The following is a 19,733-nucleotide window of genomic DNA, read 5'->3' as shown; positions in this document are numbered from 1 at the left end:
ATACCTCTATTACTCATCACAAGGGTATTCAGGCTGTTACTCATCTTCTTGAATCTACTACTATGTCTCCCGATTCAATATCACTATGCCTTGAGCTACTTACAGTAATCCTGCACAAAAATTTTTTTCTATTTGGGGACGTGTTCTACGTTCAAACATGTGGAACAGCCATGGGTTCGAACGTAGCCCCACCCTATGCTAATGCATATATGGCTCTATTTGAAGAGGAATATGTGTATAACAATCCTCTCTTTATACAGCATGCCCTGTGCTGGTTCAGATACATAGACGATATATTTTGCATTTGGGATGGCCCTGTGGGATCACTTAACGACTTTGTCCTACACATCAACCAAGTAAGGGATGAATTAAAATTTACTCTTAATTTCAGTAAGGAAAAGATCTCGTTTTTGGATACTATCATTGTACTGGATGAGGTGGGATCTCTTACCTCAGATCTCTATTCAAAACCCACAGATAGAAACAGCTTACTGCACTATAGCAGTAACCATCCTAGGAACACGCTTTGTTCCTTACCACGCTCTCAATTCATGCGAGTGTCTAGGATTGTGTCGGATGTGGACACTAAAAAAATGAGATTACAGAATATGTCCAGAAAATTAGAACAGAGAGGTTATCCCAAACCACTTCTATCGAAGGAACTCGGTAGATTTACAGGGACCAATCATGAGACTATAGTGAGAAGACCAAAACAAGCTAGGCTACCATTAATATTGACATACCATCCTTTAATACCGAAACTACTACAGAGCGTACGTAGACATTGGTCAGTATTACATATCGCCTACCCTGAGATCGAAGAGTTCAGGAATCCAGTAATGATGTGTTCAAAGAGGCCCCCCAATGTTCGTGACCGTGTTATTAGAGCTGACATTGGCAGCCTTTCTAAAGTACCGAGACAAACTTTCCTACAGACAAAACGTAATGGCACATTTCCGTGTCTACACTGTTCGTGCTGTTCTAATATTATTAAGGGGGACACGTTCCAACACCCCCACACTAACAAAACCTTCCCTGCTAGGGGTTTTTTCACATGTGACTCGAATTTCGTTGTCTACTTGATCAAATGCCCGTGTGGCTTGACTTATGTTGGTGAAACAACCCAACATATTAGAGATTGAATATCGAGCCACAAATCCACAATAAGATGCAAGAAAACGTGGTTACCACTCCCCGATCATTTTATCAAATCCAATCATAACATCTCCCAACTGAGATTTCAAATCATAGAACAGGTCTTACGACCTAGGAGGGGTGGCAATCACATACACTTATTAAAACAACGGGAGTCTTATTGGATCCATACGTTAGATACCTTGACACCTAAAGGCTTAAACAGAGAGTTCGATTTATTATGCTAATAATGTCTTTGTCTTCTGTCAATTACAGCGATTTATGTTATTAATGTCATGCATTTATTTATTTATTTATTTCTCAGGCACGCTAGAAAGAGCTGACGACCAGATACAGGTACCATAAAACCGGTTCACCCACTTTTTCTTTATTTATTATTATTATTTTTTCTATACCCTTTTACTTTCTGACATTGTTTACTGACACATTTCATTATACATTTGTCCTTTTCATACATATATACGATGAATGTATATTTTTCATCTCCATTCTACAGTACCTACACTAAAAATATATATATTTTCAATTGACATATATTACAACATAAGCATATACAGATGATTTTCGTTACTTTAGGTAAACTATATCTCTCGTCCGTTTTTCTATATAATATATTATGTTTAGAACTCACTCACATCCACCACTATGACTGCTTGTGCCGTTTTCTAGCCAATTCCTAAATAGTATCTGATAATTTATTTGCTACACACTTACATAAAGGAGCGTTAGATCATTACATGCCGCCGCTATAGCCTCTCTGGGCGTCATCACAACAAGGTTAGCTTGCGTTCCACCGTGGGATACTATCCCCCTTACTGCGCATGCGCCGACACTTCTGTGCGTGCCAGGCACCGGATATCCGGTTTCGAAACGGGCGCCTTAAAGATAGACGCTTCTGAGAGTTCTCTTACACTCGTGAGCGTCTGGTAGACGCCAGTATTTCATTATACCTCTCCATAATTATATGCAGGTATGTTACCTTTCATCTAGATACAACGCCAACAGCTAATTTCTTCATTCTTTATTTATTAATTTAAATGTCTTCCCCACATTAGATACTTACCTACAGGGGCGATAGATCTTTACATGTTTCCACACCTGGACTATATGCAGGTATGACATTATTTGCTATTTTATCTTGATACAGCCCACTATTCTACCTATCTGTTTTTATTCATTTATCTATTTAAATTTCTTCTCTTATATCTTTATCCTTATCCACCATTGATTTCTATACCGGTATTTTATGGTATGGTCTAGAGAGGTATTTCTACAATACCCCTCCTATTTGATGCCTCTACCATATTTATGTTATGCATTAGAACTTGTAGAGTTACATGTTTTGTGTCATATCCCCTTCGTATACCTATATATTTTATGTTAAGGAGTCATATCTCTATACGTACTAGACTATCATTATAATGGTCAAATATATGACATATATCTCACTGCTTATACAGAGTACCATGTATATCATCAACTTTTCTTGTGGACGACTTTTGTATTTTGAACGTCTGTATTTATATATATATTTTGTTTTCGTCTAAAGTTTATTACTATTTTTCTGAGTCCAATATAAATTGTTATATGTTGTTTTGTACTTTTTGTCTCTATATTGCAGCGAATGTGAGAAAGGCCTTGGTTGGGCCGAAACGTCAAAATTCAATACTTATCGCTTGCATTGAAATCTTTTCTGTTCTGTACATATACTGAACCATGTGGATTGAATGAAAAATAAATTATCTTTCCTTGGAATCGACAAAATCATTTGTTTCTAGAGTGCTTAGAGGTTTTTCTATATCTCTATAATTGGGGTACAACCCGAACCTCAATAGCACCAACGATTTGGAGTGCATCCTTACTACTTTATTTAATTCTGCACAGAATAAGGCGTACGCCTCTTCAGCAGTGAACACCCGCTTTGTCATTATAATAGTTTTTAACTCCCTGAACCTCTAACCCTAGTTAGCCCTACCTAATACCCGAATGCAAAATTATTTTTAACTAGCCCTGACAGTACCTAACCTTACACCACGTACACTCTAACAAGCTAGTCTGATACTATCCCTAACTAACTTACTATCCCTGTCGCTCACTAACAAACTTTTTTAATAGGTTTTTTTTTTATATATTTTTTTTTTAGTATTTTTACAAGAACAAAAAAACTGAACTGATTCAGTGATGCCTGTCACTAGGCAACAGACGATACTGATTGGGTGATGTGGCACACTGGGGTGCGGATGGAACACAGGAGGTGACTGACTAGCTGTGGGGGTGACTGGTCAGGCTGTGGGGGTGACTGGTCAGGCTGTGGGGGTGACTGGTCAGGCTGTGGGGGTGACTGGTCAGGCTGTGGGGGTGACTGGTCAGGCTGTGGGGGTGACTGGTCAGGCTGTGGGGGTGACTGGTCAGGCTGTGGGGGTGACTGGTCAGGCTGTGGGGGTGACTGATCAGGCTGTGGGGGTGACTGATCAGGCTGTGGGGGTATATTTCATTCACAAGTAAAATTAGAATCCGTCTCTGATCTCCTCTCAAAACCAACAGAGGAGCTCAGAGACGGAGACTATAGAAAAACAAGTCCTGCCTACGTCACACTAACTGTGATTGGTCTGTCTGCACTGACAGACCTATCACAGCGATCGCCGACAGGGGACCACTTTCATTGGTCCCCTGTCGGCTAGCTCTGTTGCTAAGCTGTCTCGGACAGCAGTTTGCAGTGAACTGTCACCTCGCCCCGTGGCGCTGTGACAGTTTAACTGCATCACGTACATGCACGTGGGAATGCGCTAACCAGCCGCATTCCCCGACGTGCATGTATGTGAAAATGCGGGAAGGGGTTAAAACAGTATCAATTCTTTTACGTACACTTCCACAAAGTCATGGATTTTGTAGGATTATATTCAGGTGTAGGATTAACTAATTATACTAAACAGGTGATAATAATTATCATTTTCATATGTAGGCTGAAACACAGTCATTAACTGTAACAGAAACAGCTGTGTAGGAGCCTAAAAACTGGGTGACGTTGTGATAGACCGTTTCATGTCAAAGGTCCACTACGGCAAGACGGAGACCAGCAACAAGACACAAGGTAGTTATACTGCATCAGCAAGGTCTCTCCCAGGCAAAGATTTCAAAGCAGACTGGGGCTTCAAGATGTGCTGTTCAACCGCTTTTGAAGAAGCGCAAAGAAACGGGCAACGTTGAGAACCGTAGACGCAAGGTTAGCCAAGGAAATTTAGTGCAGCAGATGAAAAGACACATCATGCTTACTTCCCTTCGAAATCGGAAGATGTCCAGCAGTGTCATCAGCTCAGAACTGGCAGGTACACCCATCTACTGTGCGGAGAAGTCTGTTCAGAAGTTGTCTTCATGGAAGAATTGCGGCCAAAAAGCTATTCCTTCGACGTGAAAACAAGGCCGAGTGTCTCAACTATGCATGATAACATAAGAACTGGGGTGCAGGAAACTGGCAGCAGGTGCTCTGGACTGAGGAATCAAAATTTGAAACATTTGAAATGGTCCGATTGGCTCCAAATTTATTCTGTAGCCGAACAGCCGCCCCAAACATACAGCCAATGTCATGAAGAACTATCTTCAATGTAAAGAAGTACAAGGAGCCCTGAAATTGATGACATGGCCCCCACAGAGCCCTGATCTAGGTACAACTATCATCTCAGGTTCCTACACTAGCATTTCGTCCCTCCAGCAACACCAAAACAAAATTAATAGAAGACGAAAACCTGTTATATCAAATGCGTTGCCTTGATAGTCCTGGCCAGAAAAAAAAAGTAGTGACTCAATAATCCACCCTGACCCAGTGTGAATTTTTTTTAACCTTGCTGGGTCCTCTACTCTTTTCTCATCTAGTCATCTTGAAGATTTTTCAAGGTAAAGTAAGAAGATGGTCTGACCATTGTGTGACTTTAAGCTGGATATACCATATTATATGCTTCCATTTCGCATATGCTTTGCAACTTTTAGAAATCTACGCCTGCTTTTTTGAGTGGCTAACTCAGTCTGGAAAAAGCCTTTCTTTATTCCCATTATAGGTCAATGCAAAGTCTCTTGGTCTTCTTAATATGGCTAAGTTATCTTCATACATAGGCAGCTTGAAGACTTTTAGATCTGCGTGGCATTCCTGGCTAGGGGGGGGGGGGGGGACCCAGTGAACCCATTGTATGGAAAAAAAATTGAAAGTCTTTCCTCCCCTATGGTTTCTTTTAGCCATGAGGAAAAAACACCCAGTTTGCATTTTCAACCCCTTCCGGTATACCCAGGCACCTAATGTACATCCTCCTTAAACGGTCCTCAAGATCCTTACTGGCCAATCAGCTGTTATGCATTTTTATCTGCCATTTCCAGATCTCTTGTACCGCAACTGTTTATGGTGAAATTTAAAGAACGGTCAATTTTATTCCTTTGGTCCCCTTTAGTTTTAGGACCTTCTGGTGTAAGAGTAACGCCCTCTGATCGTCTTTGTCTGCTGGGTGGAAGTTTTTCCTCCTCTTTTTTCCAAGTCATTCTACCTCCAAGACAGAGTGCTGATGAATGGTCCATGCTTCTGACCATATATATCCCTGACGTATCGATATAGCCTGCCCCCGTCCCAGTCTATCGAGTTAGTATAAGGAGCCTATACCTTTGGCAGCAGTATTAATCAATCAGGCTTAATTTAAATAGTCAGTGACTGGTTTTTACGTAAAATATCCTCATACATTTTAGTACTTTGATGTGATGTAGGCTCAATGTGTCAAATCAGTGGATGCCATAAAACCCTCCAATCAGGAAGACAAAAAAAGAAAAAACTCCCTCACTCAATGGAAAAGGTCAACCACAGTCCTCAGAAGTAGATAATTGTTCACAGAATCTCAATAGACAGATTAGGAGGATGGAGTCCTGGTCTTTCCTTCCAGGGGGAAAAGCAGGTAGAAGGCAGGAATCCACAAGTCCCGTATATCATCCAGCAGAAATTGGTATGGATGGTCTCCATCCACAACATTTCGAGAAGGCTCCTTTGAATATTTGGGGGACAGTCAGGATGGAGCTGGCAGGTTCTGTCCAAAAATCTCAAGAATTCCATCTTGGGTTTATAATGTGCTGTGCGTCCAGGCAACTCACGATCAAAGAGAAAAAACAGCGTGGTCTCACTTATAGTTAGAAGAATTGATTGAGCAGAGCTGGCAGGCTCTCGACCTACCACTGCAAGGTATTTAGGTATACAATTTAACACGGCAACAGCTGTTTATGCCCAGTCAGCAAGCCAGAGCAACAGCGTCCAACCGGCCAAAAATAAATAAAGAAGCCACAGAGAGGGCTGGATCGCAGACTGTGTATCCTGCTGAATGCACAGAGGGGACGAACAACAAAAACGGCGCCCCACGGCCAGCAGAGATGGTCAGATCTCCTTGCAACGAAGCACGCTCCCTGTCTAGGATGTGCACAGAGGGATAGGATAGCTTTACTAACACCTCACGTATGCAGCTTACATGCTCCTTCTACCAAGAGCCACATGTCATAGTCACTTTTTAGTTTCTTGAAAACAGATGGTAACTATGGCCTTGTTGCTGAAAAGCATACGGACATAATTGCCATCAGTTTCTGGAAAGGAAAAGTAGATAAGATAGACTTTAGGTCAGGGCTGGAGTAATCTTAGGAACCAGGTAGGCAATATGCCTAGAAATTTGCTCTTTGTGCCTAATTTAGTTTCTATTAAATGCCTAAAAAAAAAAAAAAAGAAAAATCACACAGACTTCTGCATTGGTGTAACGGTCTCCTTAAGCCTACAGTGGCTGTCTACCCCGGCTTTAGTTTTCCTGTAACTAAGAAAATCAACTGTACCTCACTGGACCACTGATTCCAGCACCAAGCTTCTGGGTCCAATTGATATTAAATTCTTCAAGAATGGAGGTCTCCTGGGTGAAAACATAGAAACACATATGGTTAAAAGAAATGCATTCAAAAATTCCCAATAACGTTTCTGGCCACTTACATTTTTTACAAAGGTAAAATTATATACACGGCACATATTTATTCCTCAACAATCATGACACAGCAAGAAAGGGAACATACCGTATATCTTCATATGAGAACAGTGTAATGGTAGTGCAGAGCACAATGATACTTGTTTCCAGATTAACCCTTTCAGGACCAAGGTCATTTTGGCCCTTGGGGACCAGCCCCATTTTTTCAAATCTGACATGGGTCATTTTATGTGGTAATAACTCTGGAATGCTTTTGCCTATCCAAGCGATTCGGAGATTGTTTTCTCGTGACATATTGTACTTTATTTTAGTGGAAAAATTTGGTCAATAAATTCATTGCTTTTTTGTGAACACCACTAAAATTTTAAGAAAATTAGCAAAAATTATGATTTTTGGAATTTTAAATGTATCTACTTGTAACACAGAGAGTAATACCACACAAAATTGTTGCCAATTAACATCCCCCATATGTCTACTTTATATTTGCATCGTTTTTTGAACATTATTTTATTTTTCTAGGACGTTACAAGGCTTAGAACTTTAGCAGCAATTTCTGACATTTTCAAGAAAATGTCAAAAGGCTATTTTTTCAAGGACTCGTCCAGTTCTGAAGTTGCTTTGAGGGTCTTATGTACTAGATAGACCCCACAAATCACCCCATTTTAAAAACTGCATCCCCTCAAAGTATTCAAAACAGCATTCAGAAAGTGTTTTAACCATTTAGGCATCTCACAGGAATTAAAGCAAAGTAGAGGTGAAATTTACAAATTTCATGTTTTTGGGCCGAAATTCATTTGTAATAAAAAAAAATCTGTAACACAGAAGGTTTTACCAGAGGAACGCAACTCAATATTTATTGCCCAGATTCTGCAGTTTTTAGAAATATCCCACATGTGGCCCTAGTGCGGTAATGCACTGAAGCACCGGCCTCAGAAGCAAAGGAGCACCTAGTGGATTTTGGGGCCTCTTTTTTTTTTTTTAGAATATATTTTAGGCACCATGTCAGGTTTGAAGAGATCTTGTGGTACCAAAACAGTGGAAACTCTCCATAAGTGACATGGTTTTGAAAACTATACCCCTTAAGGAATTTATCTAGGGGTATATAACCCCACAGTTATTTTGCTATATTTATTGGTGTTTGTCTGTGAAAATGAATACTGACTTTTTTTCTGAAAAAATATAAAAATGTTTAATTTTTACAAGGAATGTAGAATAAAAAGCACCCCAAAACTTGTAAAGCTACTTCTCCCAATTACGGCAATACCCCATATGTGGTAATAAACTCCTGTTTGAACCCACGGCAGAGCTCAGAAGGGAGAGAGCGGCATTTGGCTTTTGGAGCGCAGATTTTGCTTGGTAGTTGTTCTGTTTTGGGTTTTGCTGGTATTTCAGTTTATAATGTGGGGGCATATGTAAGCTGGGCTGCGAACATCAGGGCATAATAAGAGGGTATAATAATGCGTAAATAAATAATAATTCAAAGATATGTAGCCGTGTTGCACTGATAAATTGCGCCCGATCTTATCCGCTTTTGGAATGCTCTATACAATTTCTGTCGCTATATTCTGAGCACCAGAACTTTTCTTTTTTTTTCACCAACGGAGCCGTGCGAGGGTTTATTTGTTGCGGAACAATCTGTAATTTTCATTAGTACAATTTTAGGGTACATCACTTTATTCGATTTTTTGGCAAGCAAAATGACAAAAAAGAAAACATACATTTTGCCAAGGTTTTTTGACTTTTTTTTAATTTATTTTTTACAGTGTTCACCGTGCGCTATAAATTAAATTGTACTTTATTCTGCGGGTCGATACGATTATGGCGATACCATATGTATATAATTTTTTTTCTGTTTTGTGGCGTTTGCGTAATAAAATCTCTTTTCTATAAAATTATTTCTTTTTTGTGTCACCATATTCTGAGAGCCATAACTTTTTTATTTTTCAGTCGAAAAAGCTGTGTAAGGGCTTGTTTTTTGCGGGATGGGTTGTAGTTTTTATTGGTACTGTTTTGGGGTACATGCGACATTTTGATCACTTTTTATTCTATATTTTGGGAGGGGTGATGACCAAAAAAATAGTGAAGTTGGCATTGTTTTTTTAAAAAAATTTGCGGTGTTCACCGTGCGGGAAAAATAATATTAGAGTTTTATAGTTTGGGTTGTTACGAACGCGGTGATACCAAATACGTGTAATTTAACGTTATCTTTTTTTTTCCTATAATAAAATAACTTATTATAGGAAAAAAGCATTTTCTGTTTTTACACTTTTATAAAACATTTTGTATTATTTTATTTTTTTTACTTTTTAGACCTGCAGCACTGATAGCTGCTATAATACATTGCACTAGAGAGTCACACTGACAGGAAGCCTATGAGGACCGGCCTCGGGCTGTTCCTCATAGGCTTCCGTGTAGGGCAGACCCAGATGCCGTTGTATGCAGCACCCGCAATCGGTCCCCGGGAAAGTTTGTTGTAGCAACAAACTTTCCAGTTTGTTGCTACAACAAACTTTCCCTGCGATCACATGATCGGGACCTGAACCAATCAGGTCCCGATCATGTCTCCGGGACCAGAGGCAGTGGTTTGTCAGCACTACTCTAAGACACCCGGATCGCGCTTTTAACACCCACTGTGAATTCACGTCGGCGCTGCACAGAGCCCAGCAAGCGCCGACGTGAATTTACCGTGGGCAGTCGGGAAATAGTTAAAAATGGCGATCATATTCTCTGTAGCCAAACCAATCGGTTCGGCTGTCAGAGAACAGGTTGCTGGGGAGCCGTGGACACAGACGCCACCAGCGTCAGAGCGATCTCCCCAGCGCTATGCCGGCAGAAGCAGAGGTCTGCAGATTTACATCCTCGCTACACGGTGTATATTCGAATAGGACGTGAATCTACAGATTGTCGGCATGAAAGGGTTAAAGAGGGTTTGCCCCCCTTTTTTGTTTAAAGGGGTCTTCCCATTTTGTAATATTCTGTTTTTTTTCTAGGATACGCCATAACGTTGTACTTCAGGGCACTACAGTTCTACTCAAGTGAAACACTTAGCCTCATGCACACTAACGTGTTTTTGAGTCCGCAATTCACCTGCAAATCTGCGGGTGAATTGCGGACCCATTCATTGCTATGGCACCATGCACACGACCGTGGTTTTGACAGTTCGGCGGTGATGCGATCTACCAGTGGGGGGGGCCGTGATGCGATCTACCAGTGGGGGGGGCCGTGATGCGATCTACCAGTGGGGGGGCCGTGATGCGACCTACCAGTGGGGGGGGCCGTGATGCGATCTACCAGTGGGGGGGGCCGTGATGCGATCTACCAGTGGGGGGGGGCCGTGATGCGATCTACCAGTGGGGGGGCCGTGATGCGATCTACCAGTGGGGGGAGCCGTGATGCGATCTACCAGTGGGGGGAGCCGTGATGCGATCTACCAGTGGGGGGGGCCGTGATGCAATCTACCAGTGGGGGGGGGCCGTGATGCGATCTACCAGTGGGGGGGCCGTGATGCGATCTACCAGTGGCGGGGGGACGCCGTGCGATCTAACAGTGGCGGGGGGACGCCGTGCGATCTAACAGTGGCGGGGGGACGCCGTGCGATCTAACAGTGGCGGGGGGAGGCCGTGCGATCTACCAGTGGCGCGAGGCCGTGCGATCTACCAGTGGCGGGAGGCCGTGCGATCTACCAGTGGCGGGAGGCCAGTGGCGCGATCTACTAGTGGCGGGAGGCCAGTGGCGCGATCTACCAGTGGCGGGAGGCCAGTGGCGCGATCTACCAGTGGCGGGAGGCCAGTGGCGCGATCTACCAGTGGCGCGATCTACCAGTGGCGGGAGGCCAGTGGCGCGATCTACCAGTGGCGGGAGGCCAGTGGCGCGATCTACCAGTGGCGGGAGGCCAGTGGCGCGATCTACCAGTGGCGGGAGGCCAGTGGCGCGATCTACCAGGGGGGCCAGTGGCGCGATCTACCAGGGGGGCCAGTGGCGCGATCTACCAGGGGGGCCAGTGGCGCGATCTACCAGGGGGGCCAGTGGCGCGATCTACCAGGGGGGCCAGTGGCGCGATCTACCAGGGGGGCCAGTGGCGCGATCTACCAGGGGGGCCAGTGGCGCGATCTACCAGGGGGGCCAGTGGCGCGATCTACCAGGGGGGCCAGTGGCGCGATCTACCAGGGGGGCCAGTGGCGCGATCTACCAGGGGGCCAGTGGCGCGATCTACCAGGGGGGCCAGTGGCGCGATCTACCAGGGGGGCCAGTGGCGCGATCTACCAGGGGGGCCAGTGGCGCGATCTACCAGGGGGGCCAGTGGCGCGATCTACCAGGGGGGCCAGTGGCGCGATCTACCAGGGGGGCCAGTGGCGCGATCTACCAGGGGGGCCAGTGGCGCGATCTACCAGGGGGGCCAGTGGCGCGATCTACCAGGGAGGGTGCTGGGGTCTACAAGAGGGGTGGTATTTTATGCGATTGGCAAGGCGGGTGGTGGTTCGATTGACAAGGGGGGGGGGTGATGCGATTGGCAAGGGAGGTGTTATCTAGAGCGGGGCGGTATCGCTATATACGAGGAGTCCCTGCTTCCCCACGAAACTGCTGTTTCGCACTGTACCATTTTGTTCAGTAGAGAACAGCAGTTCCGTGGGGAGCAGAGACAGAATGGGGTGGACCAGGCAGGTGACGAGGCGGCGGGGCTTCCTCCTGCAGCACGGCGCCACTAAAGAATCGATTCAACGATTCTGTTAAAAAACAGAATCTTGAGAGTCCTTGAGGGCGAATTAATAGAATTTGACTAACCCCTTCCTGACCACCACACGTAGATTAGCGGGTGCAGCACTGGTCCTTGTGCCTGCAGCCCATTAATATACTTGTGCTCCAAACAGAGCACACAGGCACTCCCCGCAGCCCGGCATCTCCCAGTACAGGTTGCAACTAGCAGCCTTACTATTGGGGGGAAAACATCGGTCGGATCACAGCAGTGATCCCCGCCGATTAACCCCTTAAATGCGGTGGTCAATAGCGACCGCTGCATTTAAGTTGTTATAACATCGGCACGACGTGGCGCGATAGCCGATGGTTGCTATGGCAGCCGGAAGCCTAACAAGGGCTTCCGGTCTACCATCTATGGAAGGCGATTAAGTCCTGGAGGCCAGAGGCAGAACCTAATATGCCCCCGGTCAGTGTGAAACTGACAGGTATAATACCCTACAATACATAAGTATTGCAGGGTATTATAACAACGATCCAACAATTGGATCTTCAAATCTCTAGTGGCGCACAAAAAATAAATAAATAAATTTAAAAAAAAAGGGTAAAAAACTTACAATTTTTTTTTTCAAAAGTAAAAAAAGTAAAATTCAAAATAATAAAATTTAAAAAAAAACAAAAAAAAAATGCCTTTTTTGCCATATAATGTCCTTTATTATTAGAAAAAAATAAAATAAACTATGCATAATTGGTATCGCCGCGTCTGTAACGGCCTGAACTATAAAAATATAATGTAATTTATTCCGCACGGTGACCGCCATTAAAAAAACTTCGTTATTTTTAGTTACTTCAGCTCCCAAAAAATTTCATAAATAGGGATCAAAAAGGCGCATGTACCCAAAAATGGTACCTATAAAAACTAGTTTGTTCCTCAAAAAACAAGCCCTCACACCACTTTCTTGATGGAAAAATAAAAAAGTTGTGGCTCTTAGAATATGCCAACACAAAAACGAAATCATTTTTTTAAAACCGTGATTTTATCCGTGCAAACACAGTAAAACATAAAAAAACCTATATACATATGGTATCGCCGTAATCGCATCAACCCACAGAATAAATTAAATACGTCATCTATAGCGTACGGTGAACGCCTAAAAAACGAAACAAAAAAAAACAATAGAAGTTTTCACGGCCTAATTACACTAAATTCAGCAAAAGAACCTATGGGGTCAAAATGCTCCCTATACCCCGAGATAAATTCTTTTTAGGGCTGTAGTTTCCCAAATGGGGTAACTTCTGGGGGGTGTCCACTGTTTTGGTCCCTCAGGGGCTTTGCAAATGTGACACGACACCCAAAAATCATTCCAGCAAACTTGAGCTCCAAAATCCATATAGCGCTCCTTCACTTCTGAGCCCTGCTGTGCGTCCAAACAGCAGTTTCTTACCACATATGGGGTATTGCCGTAATCAGGAGAAATTGCTTCACAAATCTTGGGGTGCTTTTTCTTCTTTATTCCTTGTAAAAATTGAGAATTTCTAAGTTTTATTGGGAAAAATGTAATTTTCCTTTTTACAGACTAAGGCCTTATTCACACGAACGTGTCCGTTTTGCGCGCGTAAAAATGCATAATTTTTCCTGCGTTGCAGTTCCGTGTGACATCAGTGTATGGTGCATGTCTGCGTTTTGTACGCGCGTATGTAATCAGTTTGTCCCGTGTTTCACGTCCGCATAATAAACTGAAGGAGGTGTTTTTCTTTTTCAAAATAATTTCTTTAGCAACTGTTGCATGAATCACCCACAGCACACGGATGTGCGTCCGTGTGTGGTCCATGATTTTCACGCACCCATTGACTTCAATGGGTGCGTGATGCGCAAAAAATGCACAAGTATAGGACATGCAGTAAGTTTCACGCAGCGGACACACGCTGTGTGAAAAACACAATGTCTGAATTGACTTGCATAGGTCCGTGTGACGTGCGTTATTTTCACACTAAGGCCCCATGCACACGAACGTGCTTTTGCGGCCGCAATTTCCCCGAAAATCCATGGGAGAATTGCGGCCCCATTCATTTCTATGGGGCCATTCACACGACCGTGGTTTCCATGGTCCGTGCATGGCCCAGGAACCTGGACCGCAGAAAGAACGGGCATGTCTTATTACGGCTGTGTTCTGGGGTCCAGGCCCATAGGAAATAATGGACGCGGCCATGTGCACGGCCCGCGATTTGCGGGCAGCTCGCGGGTGACCCTCCGCTGCCGGCCGATAATTCCACTAAATTCAGCAAAAAACCTGTGAGGTTAAAATGCTCACTATACCCCTTGATAAATTCCTTGAGGGGTGTAGTTTGCCAAATGGTGTCTTTTTTGGGGGGGGGGGGGGTTTCCACTGTTTTGGCATCGCAAGACCTCTTCAAACCTGACATGGTGTCTAAAATATATTGTAATAAAATCCTCTAGGTGCTCCTTTGCTTCTGAGGCCGATGCTTAAGTCCATTACCACACTAGGGCCACATGTGGGATATTTCTAAAAACTGCAGAATCTGGGCAATAAATATTGAGTTGCATTTCTTGGGTAAAACCTTTTGTTACAGAAAAAAATGGATTCAAATTCCTGTGAAACACCTAAAGGGTTAAGAAACTTTCTAAATGCTGTTTTGAAAACTTTGAGGGGTGAAGTTTTTAAAATTGGGTTACTTATGGGGGTTTCTAATATCTAAGGCCCTCAAAGTCACTTCAGAACTGAACTGGTACCTATAAAAATTGCCTTTTGAAATTTTCTTGAATGTGAGAAATTGCAGCTAAAGTTCTAAGCCTTGTAACGTCCTACAAAAATAAAAGGACGTTCAAAAAATGATGCCAACATAAAGTAGACATATGGGAAATGTTAATTAGTAACTATTTTGTGTGGGTTTGCTATCTGTTTTACAAGCAGATACATTTAAATTTAGAAAAATGAAAATTTTTGCAAATTTTCTCTACATTTTGGGGTTTTTCACAAACAAATACTGAATTTAATGATCAAATTTTTCCACTAACATAAAGTACAATATGTCACGAGAAAACAATCTCAGAATCACTTGGCTAGGTAAAAGCATTCCCAAGTTATTACCACATAAAGGGACACGTCAGATTTGAAAAAAATCTGCTGCGTCCACAAGGCAAAAACAGGCTCAGTCCTGAAGGGGTTAATCGCCCAGCCTAACCGACAGCCATGGTTCTCATTTCCCCCATTAACATGAACATTTGTCTTGGCTGAGTGTACGTATTAGATCAATAAGGGAAGACAGTACACACCAAACACCTCTGATACACATTATCTCACTGACAAACAGAGGTTCAAACTAGGGATGCACGATGCATCGAAACTTCGATACGGTTTCGATACGCTGCATCCCCAAACGGTTCGATACCATTGTTTCATGTATTTCGATACTAAGCTGCGCCGCTGCACAGCTCAGTATAGTAACACATGAATGTATGAGAGCGGGGCTGAGGCTGTGTAATACAGTCACTACCGCGCTCCTGAGTCCTGATAAGTGCGCGGGAAAAACCCCCCTGTTCGGGTCTTCAGTGCCTGCGCCGCCACTCATTAATGCAGCGCCGGCCGCACCAACTCATGCTGACCGCGCACGCACTTCCTGTCAGGAGCAGGGCAATGACTGTATTACACGGCCGCGCTCTATAACGGCGGAGATCAAAGAAACCTCATCTCGGCCGTTATTCCACTGAATGCTGCGATCATAGCTGACTGCAGGATTCAGGGGAAAATGAAAAGGGGGATGCCCCTTGGATCGCGTCACAGGGAATTCCTGTGACGCGATCGAGGGCCATACCATATATTCGGCAGACAGTCCAGGGTCTATTGAAGGACCCCAGGGCTGTCTTACCATATTTCCTGTTAGGGTATACTTAGGTATGTCCTAACAACTGCCTGTGTACTATCTGTACACAGGCTAATGTACTGTAATATAGATATATGCCAGTACATTAAAGTTTAAAAATAAAGTAAAAACAAAGTAATATTAAATTAAAAAAATACACATACACCTTTTTTTTTTTTACAATAAACATTAAAAGAAGTTTCAATACATAAAACATACATATTCGGTAAATTACAATTAATGTGAGGAAAATGGAGGTTAAATTCATCATCACACCTCGCACCTGAAATCAGAAAATGGAAGAACTTTTTTTTTTTTTATTACTGTTGCCAAAGTATCGAAATCACAATACTAAACGAAGTATCGGTATCGAAGTCCAAATTCTGGTATCGTGACATCCCTAGCTCAAACAGGTTGAAATCCAGTCAGGCTGTGTCTATACAAATAATCGGTGGATCCAATTCTCAAAACGTACCAAGAAATATCTAATGTATACAGTAAACTTTACAGTCTATTCTCTTTATGGTAAAGAAAATCTAAGCCAATGTAGACTCAGATTGTGGACCTGGCATCTTTGGACAACCTCTTATCACATTACAGGTCCCTCAACAATCAGCTGCTCGTGGGGGACTAAAACAGCGAGAGATCAGCTGTTATTATGGAGAAATCAGCCGCCACTTCACTGTGGGTAATGAGGCATTATATGGCATAATATACAGGCAATGTGCCACCTTTGTTATGCCCGCTCTTTGCAGTCAGTCTCTGCTCTGGTTAAAGGGAATGTGTCATGCATTTCATTTTAGTTTCATTATTTAGATCTGTAGAATGTGTTTATTTTAAATGTTACAACTATAACTAGTTTTAAAAACTTTCCTGGGGGCTGCCATATTGGAAACACACACATCCTTACTATATTGTCATTATAGCTGCAATTAATGGGAGACAATTGACAAAAAAAAAAAAAGTCAGACTATTACAACCCCTACCCCAGAGAGCGACAGGGGAGATGAATGCAGAGCCTTCTCTTTAGTGTACAATGTTACTATTCTGCGTTATCTAGGCCTCCATTCTGAACTCCCTCACCGCTGCAGATGTTATTAATAATAATAATAATAATCTTTATTTATATAGCACCAACATATTCTGCAGCACTTTACAATTCAGAGGGAACATGTACAGACAATATCAGACATTACATAGTGACAAAGCTAATTTACAATTCAAACGAGATGAGTGAGGACCCTGCTCGCAAGAGCTTACAATCTATGAGGAAATAAGGGAGACACAAAGTGTAAAAGCGCTTGTTAAAGAGGCTCTGTCACCAGATTATAAGAGCCCTATCTCCTACATAATGTGATCGGCGCTGTAATGTAGGTAACAGCAGTGCTTTTTATTTAGAAAAACTATCTATTTTCACCAAGTTATGAGCGATTTTAGATTTATGCTAATGACTTTCTTAATGCCCAACTGGGCGTGTTTTACTTTTGACCAAGTGGGCGTTGTACAGAGAAGAGTATGACGCTGACCAATCAGTGACCAATCAGCGTCATACACTCTCTCCATTCATGTAATCAGCACATAGTGATCCTGCGTTGTTCACTATGTGCTTTCACATACACCCACATTAACGTTACTGAAGTGTCTTGACAGTGAATAGACATCGCCTCCAGCCAGGACGGAATGTCTATTCACAATCCCGACACTTCGGTAACGTTTGTGTGGGACTTACAGCAGAGCACATCGAGATCACGTTGTGCTGTCATTTACAGCGTGATCTCGCGAGATTACGCTTGCTGTGCTCTAAGTCCCGTACAAACGTTACCGAAGTGTCGGGAGTGTGAATGGACATCCCGTCCTGGCTGGAGGTGATATCTATTCACGGTCAAGACACTTCAGTAACGTTAATGTGGGTGTATGTGACTGCACATAGTGCTGATTGGTCAGCGTTATACACTTCTCTCCACAACGACCACTTGGTCAAAAGTAAAAACACGCCCAGTTGGGCATTAAGAAAGTCATTAGAATAAAGCTAAAATCGCTCATAAGGCCTCATGCACACGAACATATTTTTTTCCTCCCGTAAATAATAGCGTAAATACGGGTCCTTGGTCACACGTATTCGACCCGTATTGCACCAGTATTTACGGCCCCATGCCCGTAAAAACGGGTCCGGTGTCACTAGTATTCCACCCCGTATTTCCGGGCACGTTTTCGCTGCAAAATTGCACTGTACTAATCGGTAGCCCCTTCTCTCTATCAGTGCAGGATAGAGAGAAGGGGCAGCCCTTTCCGTAGTAAAAGTAAAAGAAATTCATACTTATCCGGCCGTTGTCTTGGTGACGTGTCCCCCTTTCGTCATCCAGCCCGACCTCCCTGGATGACGTGGCAGTCCATGTGACCGCTGCAGCCGCATGCACACGACCGTATTTATGTCCACCCGTAAATACTGGCGTAAATACGGGTCCTTGGTCACACGTATTCGACCCGTATTGTACCAGTATTTACGGACCCGTGGCCTTAAATACGGGTCCGGTGTCACCCGTATTCCACCCGTATTTACAGGCACGTTTTCTCAGCAAAATTACACTGCAGTAATCGGCAGCCCTGCTCTCTATCAGTGCAGGATAGAGAGAAGGGACAGCCCTTTCCGTAACAAAAGTAAAAGAAATTCATACTTACCCGGCCATTGTCTTAGTAACGCGTCCCTCTCTTGACATCCAGTCCGACCTCCCTGGATGACGCGCAGTCCATGTGACCGCTGCAGCCAGTGATTAGCCTGTGACTGGCTGCAGCGGTCACATGGGCTGTAACGTCATCCCAGGAGGCCGGACTGGAGGAAGAAGCAGTGAGTTCTGGGTAAGTTTGAACGTCTATTTTTTTTTTTACACGTTGATCTATATTGTGATCGGTAGTCACTGTCCAGGGTGCTGAAAGAGTTACTGCCGATCGTTTAACACTTTCAGCACCCTGGACAATGACTATCCCCTGACGTCGCCTAGCAACGCTCCCGTAATTACGGGTGCACACACGTAGTCACCCGTAATTACGGGAGCCCCATAGACTTCTATGGGCCTGCCCGTGCAGTTATTATGGCCTGAAATAGGACAAGTTCTATATTTTTCAACGGCACGGGCACCTTCCCGTAAGCATACGGGGAGGTATCCGTGGCCAATAGAAGTCTATGGACCTGTAATTACGGGCCGTAACTACGGGCGTTTTTACGTTCGTGTGCATCAGGCCTAACTTGGTGAAAATAGATAGTTTTTCTAAAGAAAAAACACTGCTGTTATCTACATTACAGCGCCGATCATATTATGTACAAGATAGGGCACTTATAATGTGGTGACACAGCCTCTTTAAGTGCAATGGTCCAGCCATCTTTTATACATATGGGGTAGTACACATAAAGCAGCATGAGCCGATCACCAGCCAGTATCTCTGTATGACAGACATGAAGTGCATTAGGGTGCAAGGAGTGTGGGGGATACTGCTGAATGAAGGGGTCAAGATCTCATGACTAATGTAAAAGAGGGGCCAGAGAAAGTGGTCCGATTCGGGAATGTTATAGGCCTGTCTGAAAAGATGTGTTTTCAGGGCACGATTAAAATTGTGGATGTTGGGAAATAATCTGATTGTCTGTGGTAGTGCATTCCTGAGAACTGGTGCAGCACGAGAGAAATCTTGGAGACGGGAGTGGGAGGTTCGGATTATGGTGGATGTTAATCTAAGGTCGTTGGCAGTCGACTGCACTATTGATTCCGTCAAAAAACTGAACCCTTTCACAACGGTGACGAACGGAAACCATTAGCAAAGTATCCGTCACCATTGAGATCAATGGTGATGGAAACGGAAGCTATGGTTTCCGTTTGCCTTTCCGTTGAGGGGTTCCCACCAAAGGAATGCTCCGACGGAACCCCTCAACTTTTTGATGGTAAAGGAGAAAAGGTTATGGTCAGAGAGCGGGAGAGTTAATAAGGTCAGAAACTGAGCAGAGCCAGAAGAAAACCAGGTCAAGTGAAT

At 43.6% G+C, this 19,733-nt stretch overlaps 1 protein-coding gene across 3 annotated transcripts in view; it reads right to left on the bottom strand.

Annotated features, from left to right (window-relative positions):
* Positions 1–19,733, bottom strand: part of MAPKAPK5 (MAPK activated protein kinase 5) — a 129,950-nt gene that overhangs the window by 99,246 nt on the left and 10,971 nt on the right. For all 3 annotated transcript variants that reach the window (XM_075834931.1, XM_075834939.1, XM_075834947.1), the window contains exon 2: positions 6,997–7,070. In XM_075834931.1, the coding sequence (XP_075691046.1) occupies positions 6,997–7,070 (74 nt within the window). The remainder of the gene's footprint in view (positions 1–6,996; positions 7,071–19,733) is intronic.

This window comes from Rhinoderma darwinii, chromosome 1 (genome assembly GCF_050947455.1).
Source record: "Rhinoderma darwinii isolate aRhiDar2 chromosome 1, aRhiDar2.hap1, whole genome shotgun sequence".
NCBI classification, from domain to species: Eukaryota; Metazoa; Chordata; class Amphibia; order Anura; family Rhinodermatidae; genus Rhinoderma; species Rhinoderma darwinii.
The sequence above is the reverse complement of the archived record's forward strand: the minus strand, read 5'-3'. Positions and strand labels throughout refer to the sequence as shown.